At 39.5% G+C, this 25434-nt stretch overlaps 2 protein-coding genes across 16 annotated transcripts in view; one reads left to right on the plus strand and one right to left on the minus strand.

The window, feature by feature from the left end:
• Positions 1-24723, plus strand: part of GPM6B (glycoprotein M6B) — a 115242-nt gene extending 90519 nt beyond the window's left edge. For 7 of the 13 annotated variants that reach the window (XM_068920266.1, XM_068920212.1, XM_009683650.2 and 4 more), the window contains 6 exons: positions 9975-10161; positions 13764-13920; positions 17146-17317; positions 19254-19327; positions 19647-19712; positions 22165-24723. In XM_068920266.1, coding sequence (XP_068776367.1) covers positions 9975-10161; positions 13764-13920; positions 17146-17317; positions 19254-19327; positions 19647-19712; positions 22165-22314 — 806 coding nt within the window. In that variant the 3' untranslated portion in view covers positions 22315-24723. Of the gene's footprint in view, positions 1-1491; positions 2035-9974; positions 10162-13763; positions 13921-17145; positions 17318-19253; positions 19328-19646; positions 19713-20536 lie in introns of those variants that run through there. The other 6 variants (XM_068920304.1, XM_068920255.1, XM_009683646.2 and 3 more) reach the window with 3 other exon arrangements.
• OFD1 (OFD1 centriole and centriolar satellite protein) overlaps positions 21639-25434 on the minus strand; it is a 38376-nt gene continuing 34580 nt past the window's right edge. For all 3 annotated transcript variants that reach the window (XM_068919819.1, XM_068919810.1, XM_068919829.1), the window contains exon 23: positions 21639-25372. In XM_068919819.1, coding sequence (XP_068775920.1) covers positions 25327-25372 — 46 coding nt within the window. In that variant the 3' untranslated portion in view covers positions 21639-25326. The remainder of the gene's footprint in view (positions 25373-25434) is intronic.

The raw sequence follows: 25434 nt of genomic DNA on the forward strand, positions 1-25434 counted from the left end.
ATCAGAGATTTTAACAGCTATTGCAGGGAAATATTCACCAAGCTTTCTGCTTAATCTTTCCCCTTTATGTTACATTTTCACCCATGTTTGCTCTTCAGGATTCAAATGTTTATGTGTTTCAGGATATCATTTCTCAGCAATTTCCTTTTGTGGTTCTTTTTGCAAATCCACAGGTTGCAAATTATGATCCTCACCTTCCACCTTCAATATCAATATTCATTTTGGCCATGTTTTATGATGAACGACCAGGTAACAGACTTGGGGTTGCCAGAAGACATTCCAAAACTTCATTCAGGCCCTGTGAGAGGAAAAAATCTGTGTTAGATCGGTGGATGTGGGATATTTTCTACAAGGGAAAAATGCTCCAGAAAGGGAAAGGAGTGATAGATTATGAATGTTGACTTCCTGGCCTGTGAAGGACATGGAGGGAGTGGGCCAGGTGCCTGGTTATCAGGGTCTTGTGCCACATCAGCTGCCTCAGTGACGAGACATGTCTGTCCGTATGTGCTGGCACGGATGAGCCAGGGTGTCAATTTTTGCAGCCTTCTGTTGCAGCGCCTGGGAGTCTGGCACCGAAAATGATGCTAGAAGCCTCTGTTTTAGGCAACTGACTCCAAGGCAGGCTGCCTTGGGAGGAAGCTGTCTGAAATGACATGCAGGTAAATGTGATGCCTCATCACGGAGGACTTGAAGATGATAGGGTTCTTCCTGCTTATGAAAAAGATGGAAAGCGGAGATGCCAATTCAAAGCAAGGTGCTTTAAATGGCTGCATTTAAAGAAATTAAAAGGTTTCTAGGCAGCAACAAAACTGCTCTGAATAGGTCTTGAGTAGGAACAATCTGCGAGAGATGGATTAGCCACAGTGAAAATACTGATCTTTGCTGCTTTCCCTTAGAATGGAGGGAAAATGTTACTTTAATGACAACGTAAGTCATAACTATAATACCCTCACTTCAGCACTGACACGCTTCCCCCCAGTGCTGGATGGCATTGGCTAGTGTATTGAGACAAACTCTTGGCTCCTTTGACGCAGCACGCTATTTCTGGGGTGCCTTTGCAGTGTGGATATTTACCTCCTCTGTCAGTGTCAGAATGGCATTATTAGGAAAGCAACTTTAAAGTATTCCTCTTGGCCAATCCAACCTATTCTCATAGATCTCAGCATAAGACATGATCTCTCTTGCCCATTTTAAGCTTTAAGCTAGCATTTAAGCAGTAAGGGTAAATTAACTTGAAGTCAGTGTATGATACTGTATCACTGCCGTGCTTGAGACGAGGCATCCTCAGAACACCTGCAAGCTTAATGACCCTTTCAAAGTGCTGGAAGCTGTTTTTCCCATGAAGTAAAGTAGCATTTCTTGCTTTAGAAAGAGTAGTTTAGAAATGGTTGTTTAACTTACGCTTAACTGTTGACATTCTTCCGGGTGAATTGGGTACTGTTTGCTTTACGGGAATGTTAAATTGCTTCCCCAGACTCTGGGAGACGTTTCAGCTCTGTTTTAGGAAGACATGAGAACACAGACTATTCTATTGAAACAGCCTGCTCCTTTATTAAAACAGGCTTAAATTTTGAAAATAGCGTGGTGGAGAATCAACTGGCAAAATAGCTACATGAAAGCTATTACTGTGCAAAGGACTTCAGTTGTTGTGGCTTGGGTTTCCTTCCAATTCTCTTGTTCTGTAATTGGGTAAACTATCTCTGAAGATCTCCATAGTTTTAATGAACTCTGAAATGGAGAATTTACCTTTTGAATCTTATATCTGCTAGGCAGAAATCCCTCAAACCTCCCCCCCCCACCACCACACACACACACTTTTCTTTGGCCCTTAGCTCTAGGGAGAGAGAGGTTGTGTTTTTGTTTGCTTCTTTGTAGCTAGGGAGGAATCAACTGGGGAAGCAGTCAGTAGCTGTGGCCAAGATCCAGTGTGACAAAAGTCTTATTCTGCCATTGAATACTGAAGGCTAATGGATTGTGAGGTGAGTTACAACTGCCAGGAAGGTGGATATCAGATTAACAGCTCCAGTTTTCCAGGTAAGAGACTAACCTTTGATTAAAATAAAATCAGCTATAGCTTTTTTTTTTTTCTTCAGGTAGAAGTGGGTCTGGATGATGATTTAATCAAGGGAGCTCAAATATTCCTACCGAAGCATCTACAGAACTGCTGAAGTAGTTCATGGGGTTCAAATGCTCAGGGGCTTTTGTACACCGCCCAGTGAATTTGCCTAAATATTGAGTCATTTGCAGTCTGCCCATCAATGCATTTGTTGTACCTGTTTGGCTTGAGCATGTCCAAAATGATCACCTGGGCTGGCATCTACTGAAGTAGTGGGCAGAAATTCTTGCATGTTGATCTCTTGACTGCTTCTCCAAGAAAACAGAAGAAGGTGAACCAAGGGAAGAGAGGTCTCAGAGGGTGAAAAGGAGGAACAGCTGCAGGCATTTGAAGCAGTGAGCTGTGTATGTGTCAGCTGAGAGTTACAGCCGTAGTTTGGACCAGATACTGCCCTTGCTTGTGGAATGTGTTTGCGCTTTGAGCTCTGCATATAGATGAGCCCTTCCACATGCTCAGGGTGTGCAAGAATCCCAGAGGCTAATTTGGATAGTAAAACGCTAGAACAAGTCTCCAGGAGGAATGATGCCAAAGCTTGTATCGGTACTGCTTGAGCTTTTCCTTTTGCAGAAAGTCTCTTTTTAAACCATCTTAATACTTAGTTTTTTCCTCCAGAAGTAAATTAACAGCTAGAAAATATCCATACCCATATATACCTGTTCAAAGGAAAGCCTTTTTGCAAACCATAACTTAAATAGCTTTCTTCTGGCATGGTTTGCACTATTTCATGGGCTGAAAGTAGAACAACGAAGACAAGAATTAAAATCAACAATGTTTTGCCTGACCCTTGTCCAAGATTGATAAAGCCGGACAAGAGAATTGCTCTTGTTCTGCTATCTCATGGGTTAGCAATGCTCTTAATGTGCAAGGGCTGATTCTTGCTCTTTAACAGCAAACAGCCCGGGATAGGTGCTTCCAATAAGCGTGAATGTAGTGGTTCATATTCTATAAATTGGACTGTCTGAAAAAAGATGCCTTCAGAGTACCTGTAAACTTAATGAGCCCTGTAGAAGGCTAGGAATTATATAAATGGGAGAGTGCTTATTTCAAAGAATTGAAAAAGATAAATTAGATAAGGCCTGTAAAAGACCATTCTGCTCTGGCGCTAAACGGGTCTTAGAATTTAACTTACTGATTCCTGCAGTCGAGATGCTTATTTTTTTCGAGAAGAAATGACAGTTTTGGACTGAGATTTGATGGTAAAAGGGGGATATGTTCTTAGAATCTTCTCTGTGTCGTTTAACAGCATCCAGGAGAGCGAAGTCTTGCTTTGTAAGATAGCTTTTTTTCCATTTAGAGCTTCTTGTTTTCTTTTCTTCTTAATGAAAGGAAAAACTTTAGCCTTTTCTGTTGATGAAATTGATAACCTCTGCTAGGATTTTTTTTTAGTAATGATTTTTTAAAAAAATGCACTTGATCTTAGTGCTATATTTACCTTTGCTGGAGCTGTCAGGAGCAGTTTATTATTGTTATTCATGTAGTACCACAGAGATACCTAGTGCTTTATAGACTTAAAAAAGAGATATATTAATGCAGGTTTTGGTCTCTGAAATGCTTGTTTTTACTGTGTACCAGTTCCTCTGGTTCCTCTGCATCAGTTCCAGCACAGGAAGGAGGAGCAAGGATTTATGGTTTTCTGCTACACAAAAATATGCAAGCAGCTAACGCATTTTAAAGATTGCAGGCTTGTAACTGATAACAGGGAATACCTTTTCAGAGGCTGTGTGGAACCAGCTGAAACCAAATGTCTCAAATATGTTATCAAGAGTATCTTGGCGGAGTGGCAGATAATGCTGGTAAGCTTCGGAAAGAATTTTCAGAAAAAAAAGAGCTCTTAAATAGTAGAAACTGGGACAAGATCTGCTGTATGGATCAGATTATCCCAGGTCTCACTGCATTTTCATTGGAAGCATCTCTTGCTAGCCACTGGGAAGGAAGGCAGTGATGGCCTTGGTGGATTTCAGATCTTATCCTTTATGGCAGCCCTGACAGCTGTGGTCACCAAGGAACCATGTCTTCCTGCTTAGAGGTGCTATGCAGGCATTACAGGGCGAGGAAGGCATATTTATTGATTTACACCTCTATGGGGCGAGGGATGCAGGGAGAGATTATCAGTCTGGCTAGAAGACCCTTGAATGAAGTTTTCATGAAGAGTTCTTTCTCAGTAATAAGTTGGTTTCACAACTCTTCTAATTGGAGGAGGAAAAAAAGGCAAAATTAGGAAAGGTTGAACTTGAAAGAAGTGGTCAGTGGAACAGCTTTAAGAGGTACATGCAAAGAAAACTTGCTCTGCTTAAGCCTATCGCTTGCTTAGTCTGTTTAATTTACTTAATCCCTAACTGTGGTGAGTGAGCATTTATTGTAAATTAATAACAAAGGTTTTATCTTAATGTATCATATTTTATGAATCAGCAGAATTTAAGATGAATGGGAAGAGGTAAGAACAGAGTTTTAACAAAGACTTTCAAGTGATTGAACATGCAGCCTTTGTTATTTTAGTGCCCCTATTAAAGTGTGGAGAGAAATCTGTCACACGCTTTAAGCTTACTAAAGACCAAATGTTTTATCTCATTGTACTGTTGCACTGACCCTTGGCTGCTGGTGTAAGTGATAGATGTGAGAAGCAGCAGTTACCATTAGGTACTATCTTATTCTAACACAGGGAAGAAGGATACAAACTCCATTTTTGCTTCTGAGGCATTAGCATATTCCCACGTCCTTTACTGCTTCCCCCGTAGCTGTCAGTCATTCAATAAGATATGAAAATGTACTTCCTAGCATGCATAAAGCCATTCAGAACAGAGATTTTCAAAAATACCGTAGGTGGTAGAAAGTGAAATTGGCATTTGCTTTCATTGACATAAAGTTCATTTTCTAACAAAGATTCCTGGTGATTTAAGACTCCCATGGTATTATATATGCTTGGTATTAGGTAATCTTCAGCAGTGGTGAAATGGGAGGTGAATGTGAAGTACTGAGTTCTCCTCTTACGTTTATATGTGAATTGGGAGTAATGCTCCCAACACCAGGCTCACGTGGATGTGTAATAATGAACCTGATCTACATGCAAGGACTGTATTTAAGATGTTATCTAGTGATTTTTCTTTCCTTGGGTCTCTTGCAACCTTCTTCTTGTAAAAGCAATTCCTCAGCCCTTACTCCCTTTAACTACAGTGCTGAACATAGCAGAGACTATGGTTGTGTTCCACCGAACATGCCACGTAATTTTTTTCATGTAGAAAGTGGATAGAAGTACCACATGCCAAGATTTATAGAAATGCACTACACAATTGCAGGAGGTGAATGATGAGGAAAAAATGGTGCCTATTGCTTCATCTTGCAGAAAAGCAAGAGAGATTTATGTGAGGGGAGGAAACGAAGCTCCTAAGGAAGAGAGTAAAATGGCCACGGGAGCCTTGAGGTATAGCTCCCTCCAACTGAGAGCTCTTCCGACCTTGTTTCAGGTTTTCTGTGTTCCTTGTTTTTCTGTTCTACAGCAGCCTTGACCGGTCTGTGATGTCGGCTGTTTGTACCCGAGATACACTAAGGCAGTAGTTCAACCTAGAAGGAGTTTGGGGCATAAGAGGACAGGCTGTTTTTTTCTCCATGAGAGGCTGCGGATACTCTTTCCTTATATCATGTTTTCCATGCTCCGTTTTGAGTGACAGCTTTGTGGAAAGTGCCTGTTTCTGCTTTTCAAGTCTGGGATTCAGGAGCCAGTATGTTAACTTCCCAGAGAAAGTCCTGGGAATACACAAGATGGCAACCTTATCCCATTGCACCCGCATGCGATATGTTGTCCTGTCCTAAGCACGGATTTTGTCATTCCAGTCCGTCTTGACCTTAGTAGGATAAGTTAGAGTCTGAGGATTGCTTTTTTAAGACCACTTCCCATTAATTCTGCATTACCTTGCTTTTCTGTGTTTAAATCTTAAAGCCGTACTTAAAGTACCAAAGAAGGTTTAGCCACACAATTGCAATTTGACATGGGAAATTGAATGGCTAAGCCCCTGTATATATGTAATAGCCTGTACACTGCTGGGAACTCAGTATAATTATTCTTTTTACATTAAGCAACCAATTGCTGATTTGTGTACATATGTAGGTTCATCCTTTACCAGTTTCCTGTGGCTGATAGTTTCCAGGAGATTAAAAGAATAGTTGGTTCCTGTTTTTTCTCTTCTCTTTATTTTTGTCCTTTAGCAAGAATATTTGTGTGTATGTGTGTGTGTTTAATAGCATTCATTCCCTAGAGAATAATCTCAGCCCTTGTTTTAGCTGGCCTCCTTCTGCGAGTGTGTTAAATCTGTAGCCAAGATCACAGGCAGCTCTGGGCAAATCATTGGGCTGTTATTAACCGGCCTCCATGGCAACTGCTGCTCACCAGCCTGAGGACAAAAAATGTTTTTATTCTGCTGAGTTGGACAAAAGGTTCTAGTGATGCCTTGCACAAAATGGCCATTGAAAGGGGAGATGCAGTGATGTGTGTTTGTGCTGTACAGTTTCATATTTAAATCATTTTACACTATTGTGTTGGAAGTGGATATACAGCTGAAGGCTTCAGTGTATTGGCCTTATGAAAAGTGAAAACCAGCAGAAAATTGGAACTAAACTTTTTTTAATACTACTTACTTTTGTTAGCTTTATAAATATTTAGTTTACAGGCTGTCAGCCTGCAGTTGTCATCAGTGTATTATCAAGTTATTTTGTAAAAATGAGTATATAATAAGCAGATATTGCCATGGGTTTTCAATTGTACTCTATGAAGATGCTTGCTGACTTGAGGTTATGGAGAGATGATAAAGTAGGCTTCCTAGAAAGCTTAAATATTTGGAAGAAATTCTCTGTTTTGTTTCAGTGCTAGTTTGGGAAGCTTGATAAGAACACCTTAGTGCCTGATGAACTTCTAATTTTATCTGTTTTTGAAAGCTGTTCCTGGCTGTACAGTGTTAGGCTTACTTTGGAAAAGATAAAATCAACTATATTGTTCAGGCTAGGCACGGACCCTATGGTCTTTGTAAAGAACGTTCATAGTATGATCTATTTTAACATCGAGATTTGGGGGTGAGTGAGGCTGTGTCTCACAATGCAGTTATCCTTGGCAGGAATCGCTGTGCAGAAGCTCTAGTGTCGATTTATGTGCGGAATGACTATGTGTATATGGGTCATGTCTCGTGGAGACATGCTGGTTTGGGATGCTTCACGTACTTGCAAGCCAGCAGCGTGCTAGTTCCCTATTTGCTGTTTGGAGTGCCTCTGTCCTGGTTACTCTTGACGCAAGGGCAAGTAGTTGCTGCGGTTCCACATTTGAGCATTTTTCTGTCTCATTCACAATAGTGAGATGTTAAAGAGCTCTTTGAGGGTGCCTTGGCCATGGTCTGCCCTGATACAGTGAAAAGCACTGAAAGATTTTTGTGCTTTTTTCACTGGTACACTGGTAGAGTGCTTAGGGAGGACACAGACAGTACAGCCATGAACATGGTTGCTGCTGTCAACAACTTGGAAGTGGGAAAGGGGTTGCAACTGGCAATTTGTGTACAAGGGTCTGTGGATTAATAACAGATATTGAGATCTCTTCGGATAAGTGACCTTGCAGATTCTCCCAGCCTAGAGTGGGCTGGAGTGGCCTGGAAAGTAGGCTCTGCGTTGTGGGATACCTGGAAATGGGTACCTAGTTGGGGGGATGTTAATCTGTAATCTGGGGTTTAAATAGATTTTCAGAGTTTCGTCAAGCAGACAGAAACTTGAAGCTTTTCTTCCAGACCAGGTTAGTCGCTAGGTTTTACTTCCAGCTGTTCTTACTTCCCATCTCTAATGGGATGCTTTTGTGAAGAAAACTTTGGATCAGTGAGATTAGGTGATCAGCCTGCACACCAACTGACCTGACATTTAGTTACTTTCTCCTTTAGATTCGAATAAGACTTGAAAGGCCATTGTGTGCTGGGCTGTGACTGTATGTATGTCAAGCGTGTTCTGTTTGATTAGATCATTGTCACGCGTTGATAATCCTTCAGTGTTAACCCTGTGCCAGGTGCAAGACTTTCTTGGGTTAACTCTTAGAGATTTTAGCCTGATCCAGCAGCAGAGGCAGAGGTGCGCAGCCTAGCCTGGCCTCTGACGTGACTTGTGGGCTGCACTCGGGCGAATTCCCCAAACTGCCACAACTGAGGATTGCTCTGCCAGGTGTGCCACCTTAGCGTAACTCTGGACCTCTGTGATAAGATGTGTGCCAGAGATGACTTCCTCCAAGAGCACTCATTTGTATTTTTTTGCCGTGCTGTGTCCCTCATGTACCAAGCTGCAGTATTTATTCATTCTGCAGTATTTTTGTCAAGAAGATAGTTCTTACCGAGTGGATTCCAGCTGTGGGCTTGACTATAAAAGCTTCCCAGGCTTGTTTCCATACAATTAAATCTTGTGTGTAGTTAGTGAAGTGGTGTTTCATAAGTCATTTCAGTGGTGATAGCTGTTTAAGCCTGACTGGGACACTTGCTAGTGACTTTCTAAAATGAGAGTTTTACGTTTCTGAAATGGGAATGCTTTCAATTATTGTATGCATATTATCCCCCAGTGCTTGATGGAAGTGCCTGCTCTGTAACTCATTCATTAGTGGGAAAGTGAGGATGATAAAAATAAACTTGCCTCATTTGATGGATGGAGACTTGCTGGTCTTTGCTTGCAATTTCTGAGACAGGAAGTTATGATGTATGCACTCGCCAGCTGTCTCCATACGTTCAAATGGTTTATTCATTTAACACCTTCTATTAGAAGAAACAGACTGTTTCTGCTGTATTCTACGCTGGTAGTTCCATTAAGCAGTATCCTAATGGCTTATGTTTTGCCCGGTTGTATGAAATGTACATTAATGGAGGCAGCTTTATGCCATCACCCTGAAGTAATGAATTGGTATGGATTGCCACTACCATTATAACACCGTTAAAAGCTATGTTTGTTTCCGATTTACGTTTCCCAGTTCTGCAAGCAGATGGATTTTCAGGCAGTGCAGCCAGTAGGAATCTGATAATTCAGTTGCAACTACCTTATTACAGTGTTTGTCAAGCAGCAGTTCTCGGGTTTTGTTTTGTTAACTCAGACTGCTTAAACAATACATTTCATTAAAACTATGATTATGCTACCACAGACTGTGTTCAGAGATCACTGTAAATCCATTATATCCTATAAAGCTGGAAATACATTGTGTGTGTAATACAGCTTCTCACTACTCTCATTAAAAATGTTCTCTTCGCTACTCTTTGGCCCCTGTTCAGTTTTTCTGTTGTTAAAATATCTTTATATATACTTACGATCTTACACCAATTTATACAGAAAGATACTTAGCAGCCATGGAAAAGCCCAGGGTAGTTGAGTTTTGCACATCTAAAAGTATTTCTCTTTCAACGAAAGTGCAAAGTATCTTGTATTTTTCCAAAAGGCTTAGTTGTCTTGAGTATTTCCTTCTCTGGCTTACTGAATGGCCCCGGTATACTTGGTGCTCGTATGGTTAATATGAGTAATTCTGCAATGCGGTGAGCTGAACATGAGCAGCTGAATCGCAATGGATCACTTTAGACAAGTGATTTTCTCTTTTTCCATTTCACAGGCTGTCTCATCGATCTCCTCTTGAGCCTGTAAAGACAGGAGCACTCAGTCCACTTTCTGGGTGTCGAGTTCACACCAACAGACCTGTAGGTCACTGCTTTAGAGTGATGCTTTCTTGCACCATCTATAGATTTCCACTTAGCGTGTCGATCTCTAGGCCTTTTGGGCCCCGCTGCTTTTACCACGTGAAGAATGAATATTCTTTTCCTCATAATTTGCTTTTTACTTACACGGTTTCTTTTGCTGTCTCCCTTCTGCCCAGGTTGCTTTGAATGTTGCATTAAGTGCCTGGGAGGGGTTCCGTATGCCTCGCTGGTGGCCACCATCCTCTGCTTCTCGGGGGTAGCGTTGTTCTGCGGCTGTGGCCACGTGGCGCTCACGGGAACTGTGTCCATCCTCGAACAGCACTTCTCCACAAATGCCAGTGACCATGCTTTGCTGAGTGAAGTGTAAGTAAGCCCCCATTTCCATTATTCGTAAAAGACAGTCATCAAAACGCCCTCGTACTAAATGAGTAGAGATGGATCCAAAGCTCAGGCTCCGGCTCTGGGTATTAGATTCTTTCTTTGTCTATGAACCGGTACTAGGTATTTTTCAGTGTGCACGCATGGAGAACCAGTGTATATTCTGCTTGACAGGATAATATTAATTACATCAATTCTAGGGGCTTCAGGAGTCCCCTAAAACATGTGCATTGTACCTACTGTTCCTGAGTTATACCCATCTTTCTTCAGGAATCAGAAGGCAAAGATACACCCAGAATGGGAAACTGCTTTATACAGGGCAGAATAAGATTCCACGTTTAAGTTAGGTTCTCAAATAAGTTAGATGGAAACTTGAGGTATCATAGTTCTTATTCACGTGGTGAACATTACTGTAGGGGAGCAATCCTGGCTCTATTTGGAATAAATAAAACTAGAATAAATAGTATTCACTGGGGACACAAAGTTTGGAGGGATGATAGGAGTAACGGGGAAGAGTTGTTCTTGCATCCCCTCTCGGGGGAAGATGGACTGCTGTTGCACAATCCACAGAAAAAGAAGAGAGAAAAGCTTGGAAAGAGATTAAAAGCTTGTCTTTACTACTGTCTTCAGGAATAAATACCAATGAAATACTAGTGGCTTTCATCTTCCCAAGGTTTCTCAGTGAAACCAGAGAAAGGCCTGTGAATGCAGGAGGAATGGAGGTGCTAGGGTACTCTGAGCAATAGGATTACTCTGAACAGAGCTCGCTGTCGGCGTCCAGCTCCCACGGAACGAACCTCTATTTCCCTTTAATGCTGAGCACCCTGTAGAGACAAGTGTCCAAATCAGTCCTTCACACGTGTGCCAGTCTTTCCCTCTAGTCTGGAGTGTTTCACATCCCCTTGAGCTGAACTTGCTAGGTGTGGAAAAGACTTTTGGTCACTGGCAGAAAGGAGTTTTACCTGAGTGGAGTTTCATGATGACAAGAGACCAGGACTGGGATACTCGCTGTTTCTGGGCTCAGCCTCTTGTCCTCTGCTCACCCCGAAACAGAAGGGGTTGCAGGTCCCACGCGCAGCTGTCCCCGCAGAGATGTTCTCACTCCTGCAGCAGGAGCAGGACATGCAGAAGGGAGCAGGACCGCGCCGACAGCCCCAGCGACTCTAGGAAGGGCTCCCTGTTCAGGTTGCATGCTTCTGCAAGGAGCAGGGGTCACCATGTCGCACATTTTTGTGCACTGCACACACTCACCTGTTGGCAATGGGCAAGATGCAAGTAAATTTGCTTATCTGCCCCTAAGTCCCCAGTTGTTAGGCCATGATTTGAGGATTTCGGCATCGGGATCTAACTCAACACAGTCTTTCTTTTATTGCTTCCCTTTTGCCAATGCCTCCCTCTTGGTGCTTGCACTGACATCGACCTGTCAGCTTGCACGCAGTGAGGTGAGCCTGAGACTTTCACAACTGCCTCCTTCCCACCCTTCTGCAGCACTGCCATCAGGACCCACAGTATGGTTTTGGGGCATCCTCCCCTTCCTCAGCCCCACGTACCCAGCACTGCCCAGAGCTAGCTTTTGACCTGCTGAGTGGCTCTGGTATTGCTGCCCATTGGGGGCCTCCTAGTGGTGCCCCCGATGCCCTGGCTGCAGCTGGACACCACATCCCTTGCTCTGTTGCACGAGCCACAGGGACACTGCAGTTAGTTAGCTTCAAAATTTAGCAAGCAACTGCAGTAGCTGTTCTTCAGCAGCTGACTATCAAAATACCTTGTGCTTGTATCAGGGTTCATTTATTCACTTGAGCAAAAAGAGAAGAAATTGCAGAAGCTGCCATAATAGAAAACATGTTTTGAATTTCGGAGAGTTGTTAACAACTGTTTCTTGTCCAGTCAGCATCAGCAGCTGGGAAAAGGATGTACTTCCTACTCTACGGTAGCCCAGCAAGAAAGGCAAGGGAGAAGAGGTGATATAGAAAGGGCCAAATAATTTAAGGCAAAAGTAAAATGAAAATAAAATAAATGAAAAATATGTGAGCAGACCATCATTTGTTTAACCACATTTCATATTACTCGTTTCTGGAAACATGCACAGAGTCCCTCCTAGACTGTTAATGACAGCAGAATGAATTCTTTTATTCTTTCTCAAATGATGACTTAATTTTTTCATGCTTTGCAGCACAGGTGCAACAGATTTAGCCTGCTTTTTTTAATTACTTTGGAAAATAAACATAACTGTTACTTCCTAAATATAATTTTAAATGAGCAATATCCTATTTTGATAGAAGGGGTCTGCTTATATGTCTGGATAACATTTAACTATATAAATGGTAGTCATCTTTTTTTTTTTTTTTTTTTAATTAAGCTAAAACATGCAGATGGTCCTTGGAGATGTATATCCAGCCAGGCAGCTAATTAGGGGAGTGTGGTAAGAAATGAACAAACATTTGAGGGGAAAAAATGTATCATTAAAAACCTGGCAGTATAGATGACTAAAATTAATATCTTTCTCTGTTCTGTGAGTAGCTTCGTCCAAAACAAAATAAAAAAAAACCCCACAAACCTAGCAAACTAATTACTTTTTTAAAAAGAGTAAGTTTTTGAGAACTTTGTTTTAGAAGACCAGAATCCCAAATCTTCCATACCACATTTCTTCTGGTCTCCAAAAACCATACTTTGTTATTAGCACAATCAAGTTCAGATACTGAATCGGTAATTGGATTAATAATATTTAGTAATGATTCTTTCCATTTATCTGTTCTAGCCAGAATAAAACTACTGTAAGAGTCACTGCAGAAGATAGATTTCTAGGGAATCAAGAACCTTCTCAAATAATATCCAAGAGAAGTAATTATGCCAGTGATCTTATTTCCCTCTAACCCTTAAGTCCCAGAGTACCTCAAATGGAAAGATGATATCCTAAATATTTCTTTCAATGTAAAAAAATTTAATTACACTTTGGGGAGTTCAACACTGCTATGACTTAAGGCACCGAAAATATCTGTTTGCTTGGAAATACTCGAGACAGTAGAGCAAAATATTCTTCAAGAAAAGTAGTCCCAGCAACATCTGCTGGGTTTTGTATCCATTAAATGTCACTGAATTTACCAGTTTTTGCAAACATACATTAATTGGAAACGGTGAATATTGGAGACTACTTTGCTCTCTCTAGGGCAATTCAGGCAGTAGTTCTGCTCCAGCCTTTGCCATGTTCTCCCTATGTTGTACCTGCCAGACACTGTCCGAGTGAGGTGTCGGGATCAGTAACAGGGAAAGAAATATCTCCACAGTGGGGGCCTGAAATTGAGGCTTAAAGCTTGTGACTAATACCAGTCAGTGTAAGAACCGCAACACAAACCAGAGATGCTCGAGCAGACGCAAGACTAATGCACATCAGCATCGCTCAGCTGTAAAAGTGGGATAGTTGTACCAGCAGACTCTCCTGCAGCCCACTTGCTTAAAATGGATTAGAGTGCTTTGAACTGCCTTACTAGAAAATGAGTTATCTCATACCTATTGTGACTAGAGAAGACTGACTTTGTTTTAATGGGGCTGAGCTCTAATTACGTCTTTTTTTTCCTTTTCCATTTTAGAATACAGCTAATGCAGTATGTAATTTATGGCATTGCATCATTTTTCTTCTTATATGGAATAATCCTTTTGGCAGAAGGTTTTTACACAACAAGTGCTGTGAAGGAGCTGCATGGAGAGTTCAAAACGACAGCCTGCGGCCGCTGCATCAGTGGGATGGTGAGTAGCTTTAGAAATGGGAAGAGTGGTCTTGCCTTGCTAAAACCTGCTGCGCTCTTTGACCTCCCTGTTTTTGAACCACAGTGTATCACTGTCTACCCTCCTTAATTCTTTAAGGGTGGTCAGAGTCAATCCCTGTTGCTGGTCATTCTTTCAACTTCGAGGATGACTGGACAAATCTAACTGTGCACACTGACCGTCAGGCTGCTACCGTGGCCTCCCTTGTCATAGCTGAACCCACTGTTCTAAACCAAGCTGAGGGAGACTGCCGATTTTAAAATAGTCAGTGTGAGACAAAATTAAATTTGTGCATTTAAACATGGAGACCACTAACGATGCTTAAAGGTAGACTGTAATATACCTGTGGTGTGCAGACTTATTTAAATAACAAGCTGTAATGTCTCTGACTTCCATAGTCAGTTCTACTTGAGGATGTCTAGATCCTTCAAATATTAATGAATGAAGCTTCACAACATCTTTGCACTTGAATCAAGTATTGCTGTCCTGCTTTTGCAGATGGGACATCAAGGCATACAAATAAAATAATGAATCTTTTTCACTAAGCGGAAACACTTAAAGCCTTAAAGTTACAAGCCATCTTCCCTCCAGTATACTTTTGTATTAGAACAAAATTTTAAACAAAGTTTAACTAAAAATAAAACTTTAGATTCTCACCCACATTGCCCCCTAGGGCGTACTCAGCAAGAACAGAAACATAGCTGTGTCTCTGAGACAGGATTTCAAAGCTATTTCTGAAATCTGAATTCAAAGCTTGTAGTTATGGAGGAAGCTAAGCAGTATGACAGATCGCCCACGGGAAAGCGTGGGTGAGAAGAGAACAGGCTTTTGATGTGATTGTTGCATTTTAATATACAACTTATATCCTGTACTTAAAAAATATGTATTTTCAGCTGGCTAAATAAAAAGGCAATGCATGTTTGTTTCCAAGAGGGATAACAATTTTCCACCGTGCTGTTGGATACTTACTGAATTTTTCAAGAGCTAATAAAAATAAGACAAATGATCATTTTCAATTTAAGCAGCTATTCTACCACTCTTTTTTCTGGAAAGTATGATCTTCACTGAGGAACAAAATTATATCTAAAGACATCTTTTCCAAAGATCAGAAATACAGTAGAAACATACACATACGTGCATCTCATTAGTGCCGGTAATTGCTTGTGCAGCTGAGTGGTTGCAGACACATGATTGTCAGCCTGCTTATAGAAATACCAGTGTGACACATGGAAATATGCCACAAAACGTGCTTTCATGTTTTTGCATATTTGTCTGCACAATGAAGGAGAGAGTTTAGAAGTTGAGTAATGGCTTGGAGCTCTAGTAAGGCACGTCAGTGGTTAGTGGCAACCGTCATGGCCTCAAAATGCCTGTGTGCTGTTGACTAGTGGTAGAACTTCTGAAACTACCAGGGTTGGAACAAGGTTTGTGAGGAGAAGTAGTATCGTAACACACTAGTGGCTGCAGTTGGGGAAGACGACGAGCTTTTGGACACAGTGAGTTTCTGCTTATTTATCAAGACCTTGTCTACCTTTTCCTCAATTACATTACAGATCTAGGTGTTAAAAGCCCCTTCCATATTGCATGAGTTATTTCAAAAGATACAGACTTCTGACTTTCCTAAAGCATGGCCGTTGGCTGTGATAATGCAGAATAGCCATTTCCAACAGTTATCTGTAGTAAATGTGAGAGAGGTGGTGTTTTTTTCCTAGCTATCTTAGGAATCAAAGGTTTCATGTTCTTCTTCCCACGCACACTTTCACATAGGCATATACAAAACCTCATTTTACATAGAGTAGATCTGTAGGAATCCTTTAAACTGATCCACTTGGTCCTTACTGAACTCCAGTGAGAGAACTTCTGGGGTATGGCACTATCTAATAAAAAGTAGGTATTTCAGTTCATTTGTGTATAAATGCAAGACTGGCTGGATTTTTGTCTGGGTGCGTTATTTTTGCAAGCACCTCTAATCCACCCCCCCCAAACACACATACACCCCATCTTATTTAACTATAAAATCTAACTCACTAATTGCTCAAATTTTCATGCGATGTTGCCAGTGTCATTTAGTCTGGATGAAATCCTAGGAAAATAGAAACTTCCACCACCGCAAAATTTGTTCAGTCCTTCAGTTCTGCTGCCAGGCTGAGCGAATCCTGCCCTTCAGAACTGTCCCTGTCCTATTCCTTTTTTGGCACGCAAGTTTTAAACAAGATGATTGTATATTATCAATGCCTATTCCAGCACTTCTCCAAAGCAGAAGTCCTAATAGAACCTACAGTTAAATAAGTAACACTGAAAAGGGAACATACAACATATAACAAACATTCCCTCACTCTGCGATTTGGATCCAAATCCTGGTCTCTGCGATTTGCTGGGTCTCACAAGGAGAAGGAAGCTAGGAATTAATGCCAGATCTCATGAGCTAATGTTTTACCGTAAAACTTAACAAGGAAGAAGAGGGAAAAGAGAGGATGTGCAGCGGGAGGGGGAAGTTGGAGATTTGCAAAGCAGTGAGTGTCAGACGTTATAATCTTAACCAAAGAAAATGCATATAATAACTGCTTTTAAAAAGATAACCAAAACCAGCAAATTTCTGTGGAAAAATCAATGATTCTCTAAGGTGAAGTAACTAATTTTCTCCTAGTCAATGTATACATATTGGATCAGTTCAAGCTTTCTGACTTGCTATAATGAACATGGTATGTCTTCAAAAATAGGAGTTCTCAAATGTTACCTTCAAAATTTATTTGCATAAATCAGGGAGTACAGGAGAGCTTTGTGGACATCCATTCCTCTCCTGTTTTGATTTGCAGACTGGTATAGAAATGCTAGTATGTTACAGTTAATGAAATCTCCTTCAATTGATTTTTGTTGGTGTTTTCGCCTACAACCGGACTTCCTAGTTAGCTGAGAATCTTGAGAAATTAATAACTTTCTCTTTCAGGAGGCCGAGTTGTTTACTTTAGCAGACTGATTAAAGAGGAATGCCTGAATTATTTTTTTTCCAGTGGCACTTACTTAGAGTACCAAAAATAAGTACTTGTGAGCAGTGAGGACACTGATTTTATTTGTGCATGGATATTAACGGTCGTATTACTTAATTTCCGAACATGCCTTTAGAGATCATTTTGATGCGTTTTTAAGGCAGATTCAAGTATTCCTTCCAGGGAATAAATGGGAAGTGCGTGTGTTTTCTCTGTGCAGTTTGTTTTCCTCACCTATGTGCTGGGAGTGGCCTGGCTCGGGGTCTTTGGCTTCTCTGCTGTGCCTGTCTTTATGTTCTATAACATATGGTCAACTTGCGAAGTCATCAAATCGCTTCAGACGAATATGACAGTTCCAGGGGACCAGATCTGCGTGGATATCAGGCAATACGGTACTTATTTTAATCCTGATAATGCCTTATCCTCTCTCCTTAGTCTAACTTCAGTAGGTTTGTTTCAGCCTTATCAGATGAACCAAATGCAAAAGCATCAAGTATCTCTGGATGTGCTATTACTTTTCTAATTAATTCAGATTACATTGATCTCCTTCCAGATGCAATCAATTTGAACTGGCAAGTCATTTATCTAAAATGATTTTTGTAGCAGTTTCTAGTACTATAATATTAGGTTTAAAAATAGATCAGCCTCAAAATAAACGGCCTAGAAACAGAGCTGAGAAACAGATAACCAGATTCTGTTCTTTGAACCCGCTTTTACATATTCTTTCTTTTCAAAAAGCTGTTTTAAATTTAAATTTGAAGTTAACATGGCTTTGCTGTAAGCAATCATTTTCAGTTAAAAACCCAAACACCTGCAGTCAAGAGTCTCTGCCTCAAATATTCATGAATTAATACTGCTTTCTAATTACATGTTGAACTCTGAAGGGAGAGGAAGTAGCAGAGGAGTGGGAAAATAACATAAAATATGGTCAAGCTTTTCGAAGGGTTCAGTCCTGAAGGTGAATTTTTCCTGAAGTTAATCCTTTCAGCTTCCCTTGTGCAGAAAAGCTTGTGCCTTAATTTTAGCTAGCATTTTCTAAGAATATTTCATTCTTTGGACTAATTCATTCAAAAACTGAGAAACTGATTCAGAGTTGAAAAAGGAAGAAAGTTTGTGTTTTTTTTTTTTTGCTTTCCTATCCAGGATTTATGTCCAGTACAAAAGGGGAAGATGATAGATACATTAATTTTGAAAACAAAACATCCCAAATCAGTTAAACAGCTGCACCCCAATTTAGCAGCTGACATGGAGAGGCTGGGAAGTGTGTGTATTCTTCAGTAGCAAAGCCTAGTAGTGTAGGGGGAACAAAAATTCCTACTTCTTTCTGCCTCTCTTGTTTCTCAGCTCTACTCGTGCAACTTTTTATGGACCAGTGCTTTACAGCTGATTAATGAAATCATTTGGCTTTCAGTGAGTGATGGGAGGGAGAGAGCAGCTTCTTAACAGGCTAGTCGTGTCACAAAACTACCCTTGAGGTGCTGGCACTGATAACTCAATGCCTTCAAGTATTTTTATTTTGAACATGCAGAGGAGCTAACTTTAAAGTAAATCCTAAAACAATCTTTTTGAAAGCCATAGCTGAAATGACCTGTTTCTTACAGAGCTGCTAATGCCAACCAGCTGAGCTTGCACTGCAACTTATACTGGGGAGACAGTGTTGTTTTCCTGTTTCAAGGCATGACTTCTGCTTATGCTTTACGTCTGTTATAGGCCTATAAGTTTAGGTTATTTTAAACCTTCTAGATCCTGTCTAGTTTTGAAATTTTCAATCAGATAAGAAAAGCAATCAGGAGTACATGAGGTATAGCAGAACAAATGATCTCGTAGCAGTGTTCCCTTAATGCTTTTTTACCTATTGGAACTAAAACAGAAAAAAAATCCTTTTGTAATTATTCCCTTTGGCTCCATATTCACAGTCCTCTACAGTAGCTGCTTGTTCAAGCAGAAGTTAAATCTAGTAAAGAATTGCATATTATGTGCTATCCTGAAAGGTGCCAAGTATCTCTGAGATGCGGATTATCCGTTTCAATTATGAGTGGGGGAGTAGTCAGTATGTGACTGGACCTGAAGCGTAAAAAACCAACCATTTGGCTGCCATATGGGAAAACCACATCTGAGAACATATCCTGGCAGCAAGCCTTGGTATAAGGAGAAGGCACAATTTGAGTGAGTTGTTTTAATTCCTCCTGCCAACTCAGAGCTGTACTGGTCAATGTGTGGATGCACAAAATGGGAACAGAACTGGCAAGTGGGTGGGAAAGAATAGAAAGGAACAGAAACTGTGCGTTGCTCTTAGAATCAGTGGTTTCTTTTACTCTAATATTTCAGGTATCATCCCTTGGAACGCTGTACCGGGCAGGGCGTGTGGTCCAATTTTAGAAAACATCTGCAACACGAATGAGGTACAGAAACATAACCTGTATGCAACTTTAGCCTCCAAGTTACATAGGCACAGAGTAAAAATAACTTAAAAGCTTTCAGAGAAAGCTTAGCATCTCTTCCTATTAATAGTATAAAGTAATTTATTTAAGTAGAATACTGAAATTATTCTCCCTCTCCTCATCCAAAAAAATGAAAATCATTTCTAAACATTTTTGGTTTTTAAAGCTTTGAACCCCTTGTTATGAAACCAGTTTTACTTTCCTTATTCTCTAAAATGTCTGAAATGTATTTTATACTCTCCCCAAATACTTTAACATTTTTAACATGTCTTTTCCCTAGTTCTACATGTCTTATCACCTGTTCATTGTGGCCTGTGCTGGAGCTGGTGCCACTGTCATAGCATTGGTGGGTAGCAATTTTGTTGTTTTTTTGGTGTAACATATTCCTTTCAGGTTTAAAATGTTTTAAAATCAAATTTTGTGTATCATCTTAAAAATGGTGATACTACAGATTAAGGAGGGCACGCTGTAGTTACCATTCCTAGCTGCTCTGGCATTGGCTGTGGTTTTCTTACCTTAGGACCTACAACATGGTCTAACTGAAAAAAAAAAAAAAATTCCTTTAAAACTGGGTAGGTTCCTCCAAACTTTCCACTTGTCTGACTCCTCTTTTTTGTAGCAATGCCCAGTTTTGGTCATTCCAAGTCAGAAGGTCTCAAACTTTTGCTTTAAGAAGTCATCTTAACCTACTTCCTCCATTCTTAGGGGGAAAAAAAAAAACCCAACTTTGTACCTCCTCTGAAAATCCTACATCTACAATTTTTATATCCAAACTATTTCTTTTCATTTTTGTAGTTTATAATTGATCAGTAGCTTGTAACTGCTTGTTCTTTTTGTCCGGACCCAGGCAATTTAACTAGTCCGGCTCTGCAATGCCAGAGAAAGACAGCAGTTGGAAAAAGGGACTGTAACAAGATGATTTGCTTCACATGTCTAACATTTACTCTAGCCACCAGCTTCTAACTTCTTGTCAACCAAATCCAGGTGTAATATTCACTATTCTTTGATGAAATAGCCTTAGGCCTGCCTGTAGTTTATACTGTATTGCATCTTTGTCCCAGAAGAAGCTCGGAATAAAAAGTCTGTTGTAGTTATCGAAAATTGCCTGAATGGGCTTGAGCCGTCACCTCTTTGTATCTTACTATCCTGTATTTTGTTCTCTTCCACCAGCTGATCTACATGATGGCTACTACATATAACTATGCTGTTTTGAAGTTTAAGAGTCGGGAAGATTGCTGCACTAAATTCTAAATTGTATAAGCCCAGTAAAGAGCTGCATTGCGTAGCTTCAAATACCACTGACACCCTAGGCTAAAAGTCTAGCTTTTTGAATTTTGTTACAGTAATTGTAAATAGCTTCAGTAAGCATCATTTAGCTTATGAGATTAATACAATGACTTCTTGTATATGAACTATGATGTGGATGAGATCTGGCTATTTGTTCCTGTTGAGAGGATTCAGTTACTGTAGGGGTGTTATAAATCATCCTTCTGAAGATGGGATATTTTCATTTAAAGTCTCCCATTATTTTCTAACAGTCCCCTCTGAAACAAATACTGGAACAGTTCAGGGTCAGAGTTACTACTATGTTCTTCATCCTCCTGAACACCAGCTACAAAAAGCTGGGAGCATATGGTATGAAAAGAGTAATCACGTAGTACCAATATCTTTTGGCAGAAACCAAAGCCCAGGTATTGTGAATTAGGCCTGTATTTTCAGGGTGTGGATGATAAAACTGATTTTTTTTTAAAATTTAATTTCCAAGTGATTGCCAAATCATGCTCTCTCTGGAAGAAAATATAACCTTGTACTAGCTCTGCGTAAAACAATCACAATCTTTCTTTTGGACCCCAAACTAATAAGAAACTGTGTTTAGATAACTACTGTTTTTTGTATGGTTTGCACTTTAGTAACTGATTTCTCAGTAGCCAGATCTCAAAAATTTAAGTATGATTACAGGGGAAGCAAAACCATGCATAGATCATAGTGACATTTTTACACTGTTGAAAAAGGAGAGGCGAATCAGTGTTTTCAGATGTAGATTTTTTTTTTTTTTGCATGAAGTACGCTGAAAAGAAGTTGGAAAGAAAGAGATGTATTCACTTCACAAACTAGGGAAAAAAAACCCAGAGAACAACAAAAAAAAATCAATTTCTATACATGGTATAAAACTTAAAGTTAGACAATGGGAGGTTAAAATGTAGTCAAAAAAAATACATTTTTAAGACTTCTTAACCCAGAGATTGCATGCTTTTGCTTAGTTTTGGACTCACATTTTGTTGCTTAATTTTTCAATGTTAATGTAGTTTTGTTCACGTAAATAAAACTTTACAATTTTAGTCTTTTTCCAAGGAGGGGAGAGGGGGCAGCATTCTCATCTGCTTGTTGAGGAAAAAAAGATTTACCAGAATCTGTGCCTGTATATACATAAACACCACAACCTTAGAAAGAAGTTCTTCTGAGCACCTTTTCATTTACAGATTATATAAATTGCCACGTATGAAACTTTTTTCCTGCTTTCCCCCCGTTCTGCATTTTAATTGATCAGTAAAACTCTTTAGCTCATTTAATTACTTATACTAACTTTCTCTAAATTTTAAGTAACCAACTTAAATATTAGCATGCAAAATTCTAGAGATCATTGAAAATAGCCTCTGTGCTTGTTTTAATAACAGAACGCTTATTAACGTAGAATAACTTTTTGGTTATTGTTTTGAAGAGCGTCTATTAATCTAACTAGCAGCTTGCTTTGCCTCTTGACATGCTCACTAGCCATCATGCTCACCCTTCTCTTCCAGATCCACTTCCTCATGATACTGTCCTCTAACTGGGCCTACTTAAAGGATGCAAGCAAAATGCAGGCCTACCAAGATATCAAAGCAAAAGAAGAGCAGGAGCTTCAGGATATCCAGTCTCGGTCAAAAGAGCAACTCAATTCTTACACATAAATGTTGTCACAGTAATTCAACAGAAGAATTCTGTAGCTCTGACAAATCAACAAATAGCTGCTCTGCAGTACAGATGTGTGTCTACCAAACAAAATAATATCGGAAGTGTAAAAGCTTCAAAGTCAAGCTCCTGGAAACATGGTCACAGGGAAATCTTCCCGTGGGTAATCTTCCATCCCTTAATACAGAGAATGGAGGTTTTATTCCAGGCATTTTAAAAGGCAACACTTCACAAGTGACCAAATTATTCTTCTTTAAGACTTTTGGTATTTAATATTTGACGTGTACTACAGCATGAATTCCTGCACAAAAGTGGCAGGTGCTCCAAACCAGCAAGTAGTAGATCTTTGTACAGACCCTGGACGAAGGCACATGTACAATGTGTGATTTAGCATCTCAATTTATATACCAAATGAAACTGTGGCCTAGCTAAGATTTAATTGCTTGTGCTCATTTGACAGCACAGTTGCAGCATTTCCTTAGGTTAAGTTAAAACAGGGCAGTCTTTGAACACTCTTTAAATGGGCCACAGGATTAACCATCTACTTTTGTGCCACACTTTTTTTTATGAAGAAGCAGTCACTGTACTGTGCTTACATGAGTGTTGAACAGGTGTCCCAATTTTTAATCTTTTTATTAACTATTTAATGGAATGTAGATCCTTGGATCTGGATAATGATCTCCTTCTTTGAAAATAAATGTCAGCTTTGCCTTAATATTTATTTTCTATAAATGTCTTAGCATTTATATAGCAGCAGGAGACCATTATCCTACATTTTAAGTGAAAAGTGTTACCTTATTAAAATGACACCTATGGGACTACTCCAAATGAGCGGAGAGGTAATTTTGCAGAGTTTTACACAAACAGTTTAAAAAAAAAAAAAAAAGTTACAGCCATAAAGCAGAATACAGGATGTCCACCTTTCTCTATCTTGGTGCTTAGCAAATTTATAGTCAGTGCTTATGTGTTTTCCTTTTTACAAATTAACTAGCACATTAAGAAAACGTGGTGTTCAGAAAAAAAAAAAAATGGTGCCATTTTAAAGTCATACCCCATAGAAGTCTGCCTTCTAACTACTGGGTTTTTTTTTCAGAAGCATTCAGTGATATCTTGAGTATTAGTGATGGTATACTTGGTGTTTGTTCTATATGATATATCTATAAATGTTGGGGGAAAAGTAAAATACATCAGTCATTTGAAAATTAAATATTCAAGTCATACCCATGTTAAGCTGACGTGTGGTTTGATAGTTTTGACTGTTTGCTGAATATAAATAAAAGGAAGCACAAGTTTCTTCAAGTCAGTATTAAATGAAAAGGCATTTTGGGGGGTTATTAACTTCAAATATAATTTTTTTGGTAAATATTGAAGTCTAATTTGACAGTTTCAAAAAAAGGGGCAAAGTTGATCAACGTAGAGCAAATATGACAAAATAGCCTAGTTTATGTTCTTACCTGTTGCATGAAGGAGACATTTCTACAGCAATGCAGGTGATGTTCTAGCCCAGTGTTTGCATAAGGGTAATAACGGAGGCAGTGTCTTAAAGCCTAATTCTTTTCTAATTCAGTGTAGCTATTACTGGGAGTTTTTGAAGTTTTGTTTAAGTAGTCTAATATTTTTATGTAAAGAGCATTAAATTTTGCTATGTATAAATTTTTGTAACCTAACAGTGAATCAATATTTTCTATCAGTGCCAAGGGCTTCCTGTAGTTACATCCAAGTGTTAAAATAAATATTTGTAGATAATAGACAACACTTGTGTATGCTTATTTGAAAACAGACTTACAGCTACTCTATACTGGTGCATCTCTATGCTCTACATCTCTGTCTTAAGTTAAACACATTTTGTTTAGTATTATCCGTTTGATAATGTACTGGGAAAGGATGCCCTGTAGGTGTATGTTTCAGTATGGGTAAGCCAGCTAAAGGTTTTTCTAGCTTTGTTTTGATAGTTGCTCCAGGCCAGCATAATACAACAAGCACTATTCATCCTATTCTTGACATCAAACAGAATGAGCCTCTCAGAAATCTTGTAAAATCCAAATTTGCTGCAACACTAAATTCAGCAGCTTGTAAAACTGGACTAGCCACCAAATCACTCTATCTTAATTTAAAAAAAGCAAGGTTTATTTCTGTCACATTTTTGGTACATAGCATTTCAATATCCAATGAATTCAAGATGGAGCTTCAGTTTTTGCCCCTAAATTCTGTCAAACTTGGCTTCATATTCTTGTACTTAGGTCAGGATGAGCAGCCTCAAATGCAGTGTGAGTTGTACTATATGCTGCCAACCGAAATTACTTCATTGATTGGAAATACTGTATTTTATATTGTAAATAAAGTTTAATGATCTTGCCTATAATCTACCTACAAAATACAAAGCTTAAATAAAGATGGGTTAAATAGCACTTTTATCTCTCCGTTTTGAACTGGTTCATACCAAAAAAGTGATGCTTGAGATAAGGCTGCTTTTAAAGTGTTTATTTATTTCCCTTACAATAGCAGTAAAGGGGGCAATTTAATTTGGTTCTGTCACACTCTGCTCTTAAAACTGCACTAGCCAAGGTTCTCCAAAAGGTACCTTTAAAAACAAGCGATATTTGAATGTTTTGTTACACTTAATGCTGTTACTTTGATCTACTATTTGTAACATATAATGGGGAAGGGGGGAAAATAACACTTCAAAAGCCATCAGAGTAAAGAAACTCAACGTCAACTCAGTCTACCTGAACATACAGATCTGTTGCTTTACACTGCTTTGTCCCACCTCTCGCCACACTCAAAGGACAGGGCTCCTTATGAATTAATAACGCATCTAGACTCATTATTTGAATTCAATGACTGATGTGATGAGACAGCTCAGTATCAACTTTATACATTTATAATTGTACAGCCTTCAATCCTTGTGTAGGCTGTAACATTTCATACAGCTTCATTTACAGCCCAAAAGTGGCTTTAAAAAAAAAAAAAAAGGCAAGCTTTTACTGTAAGAAAATATCAGTAGCTGTTGTTCACCAGAAGTTTTCATCAGCCTCTCCGTGAGAAATGCCTGCAGCACTGTATTTGGGATAGGAAGAAAAAAAAAAAAGTGATATGAATCCAAAGCACTTGCTTATCTT

The sequence above is a fragment of the Struthio camelus genome, chromosome 1 (genome assembly GCF_040807025.1).
Source record: "Struthio camelus isolate bStrCam1 chromosome 1, bStrCam1.hap1, whole genome shotgun sequence".
Taxonomy (NCBI): domain Eukaryota; kingdom Metazoa; phylum Chordata; class Aves; order Struthioniformes; family Struthionidae; genus Struthio; species Struthio camelus.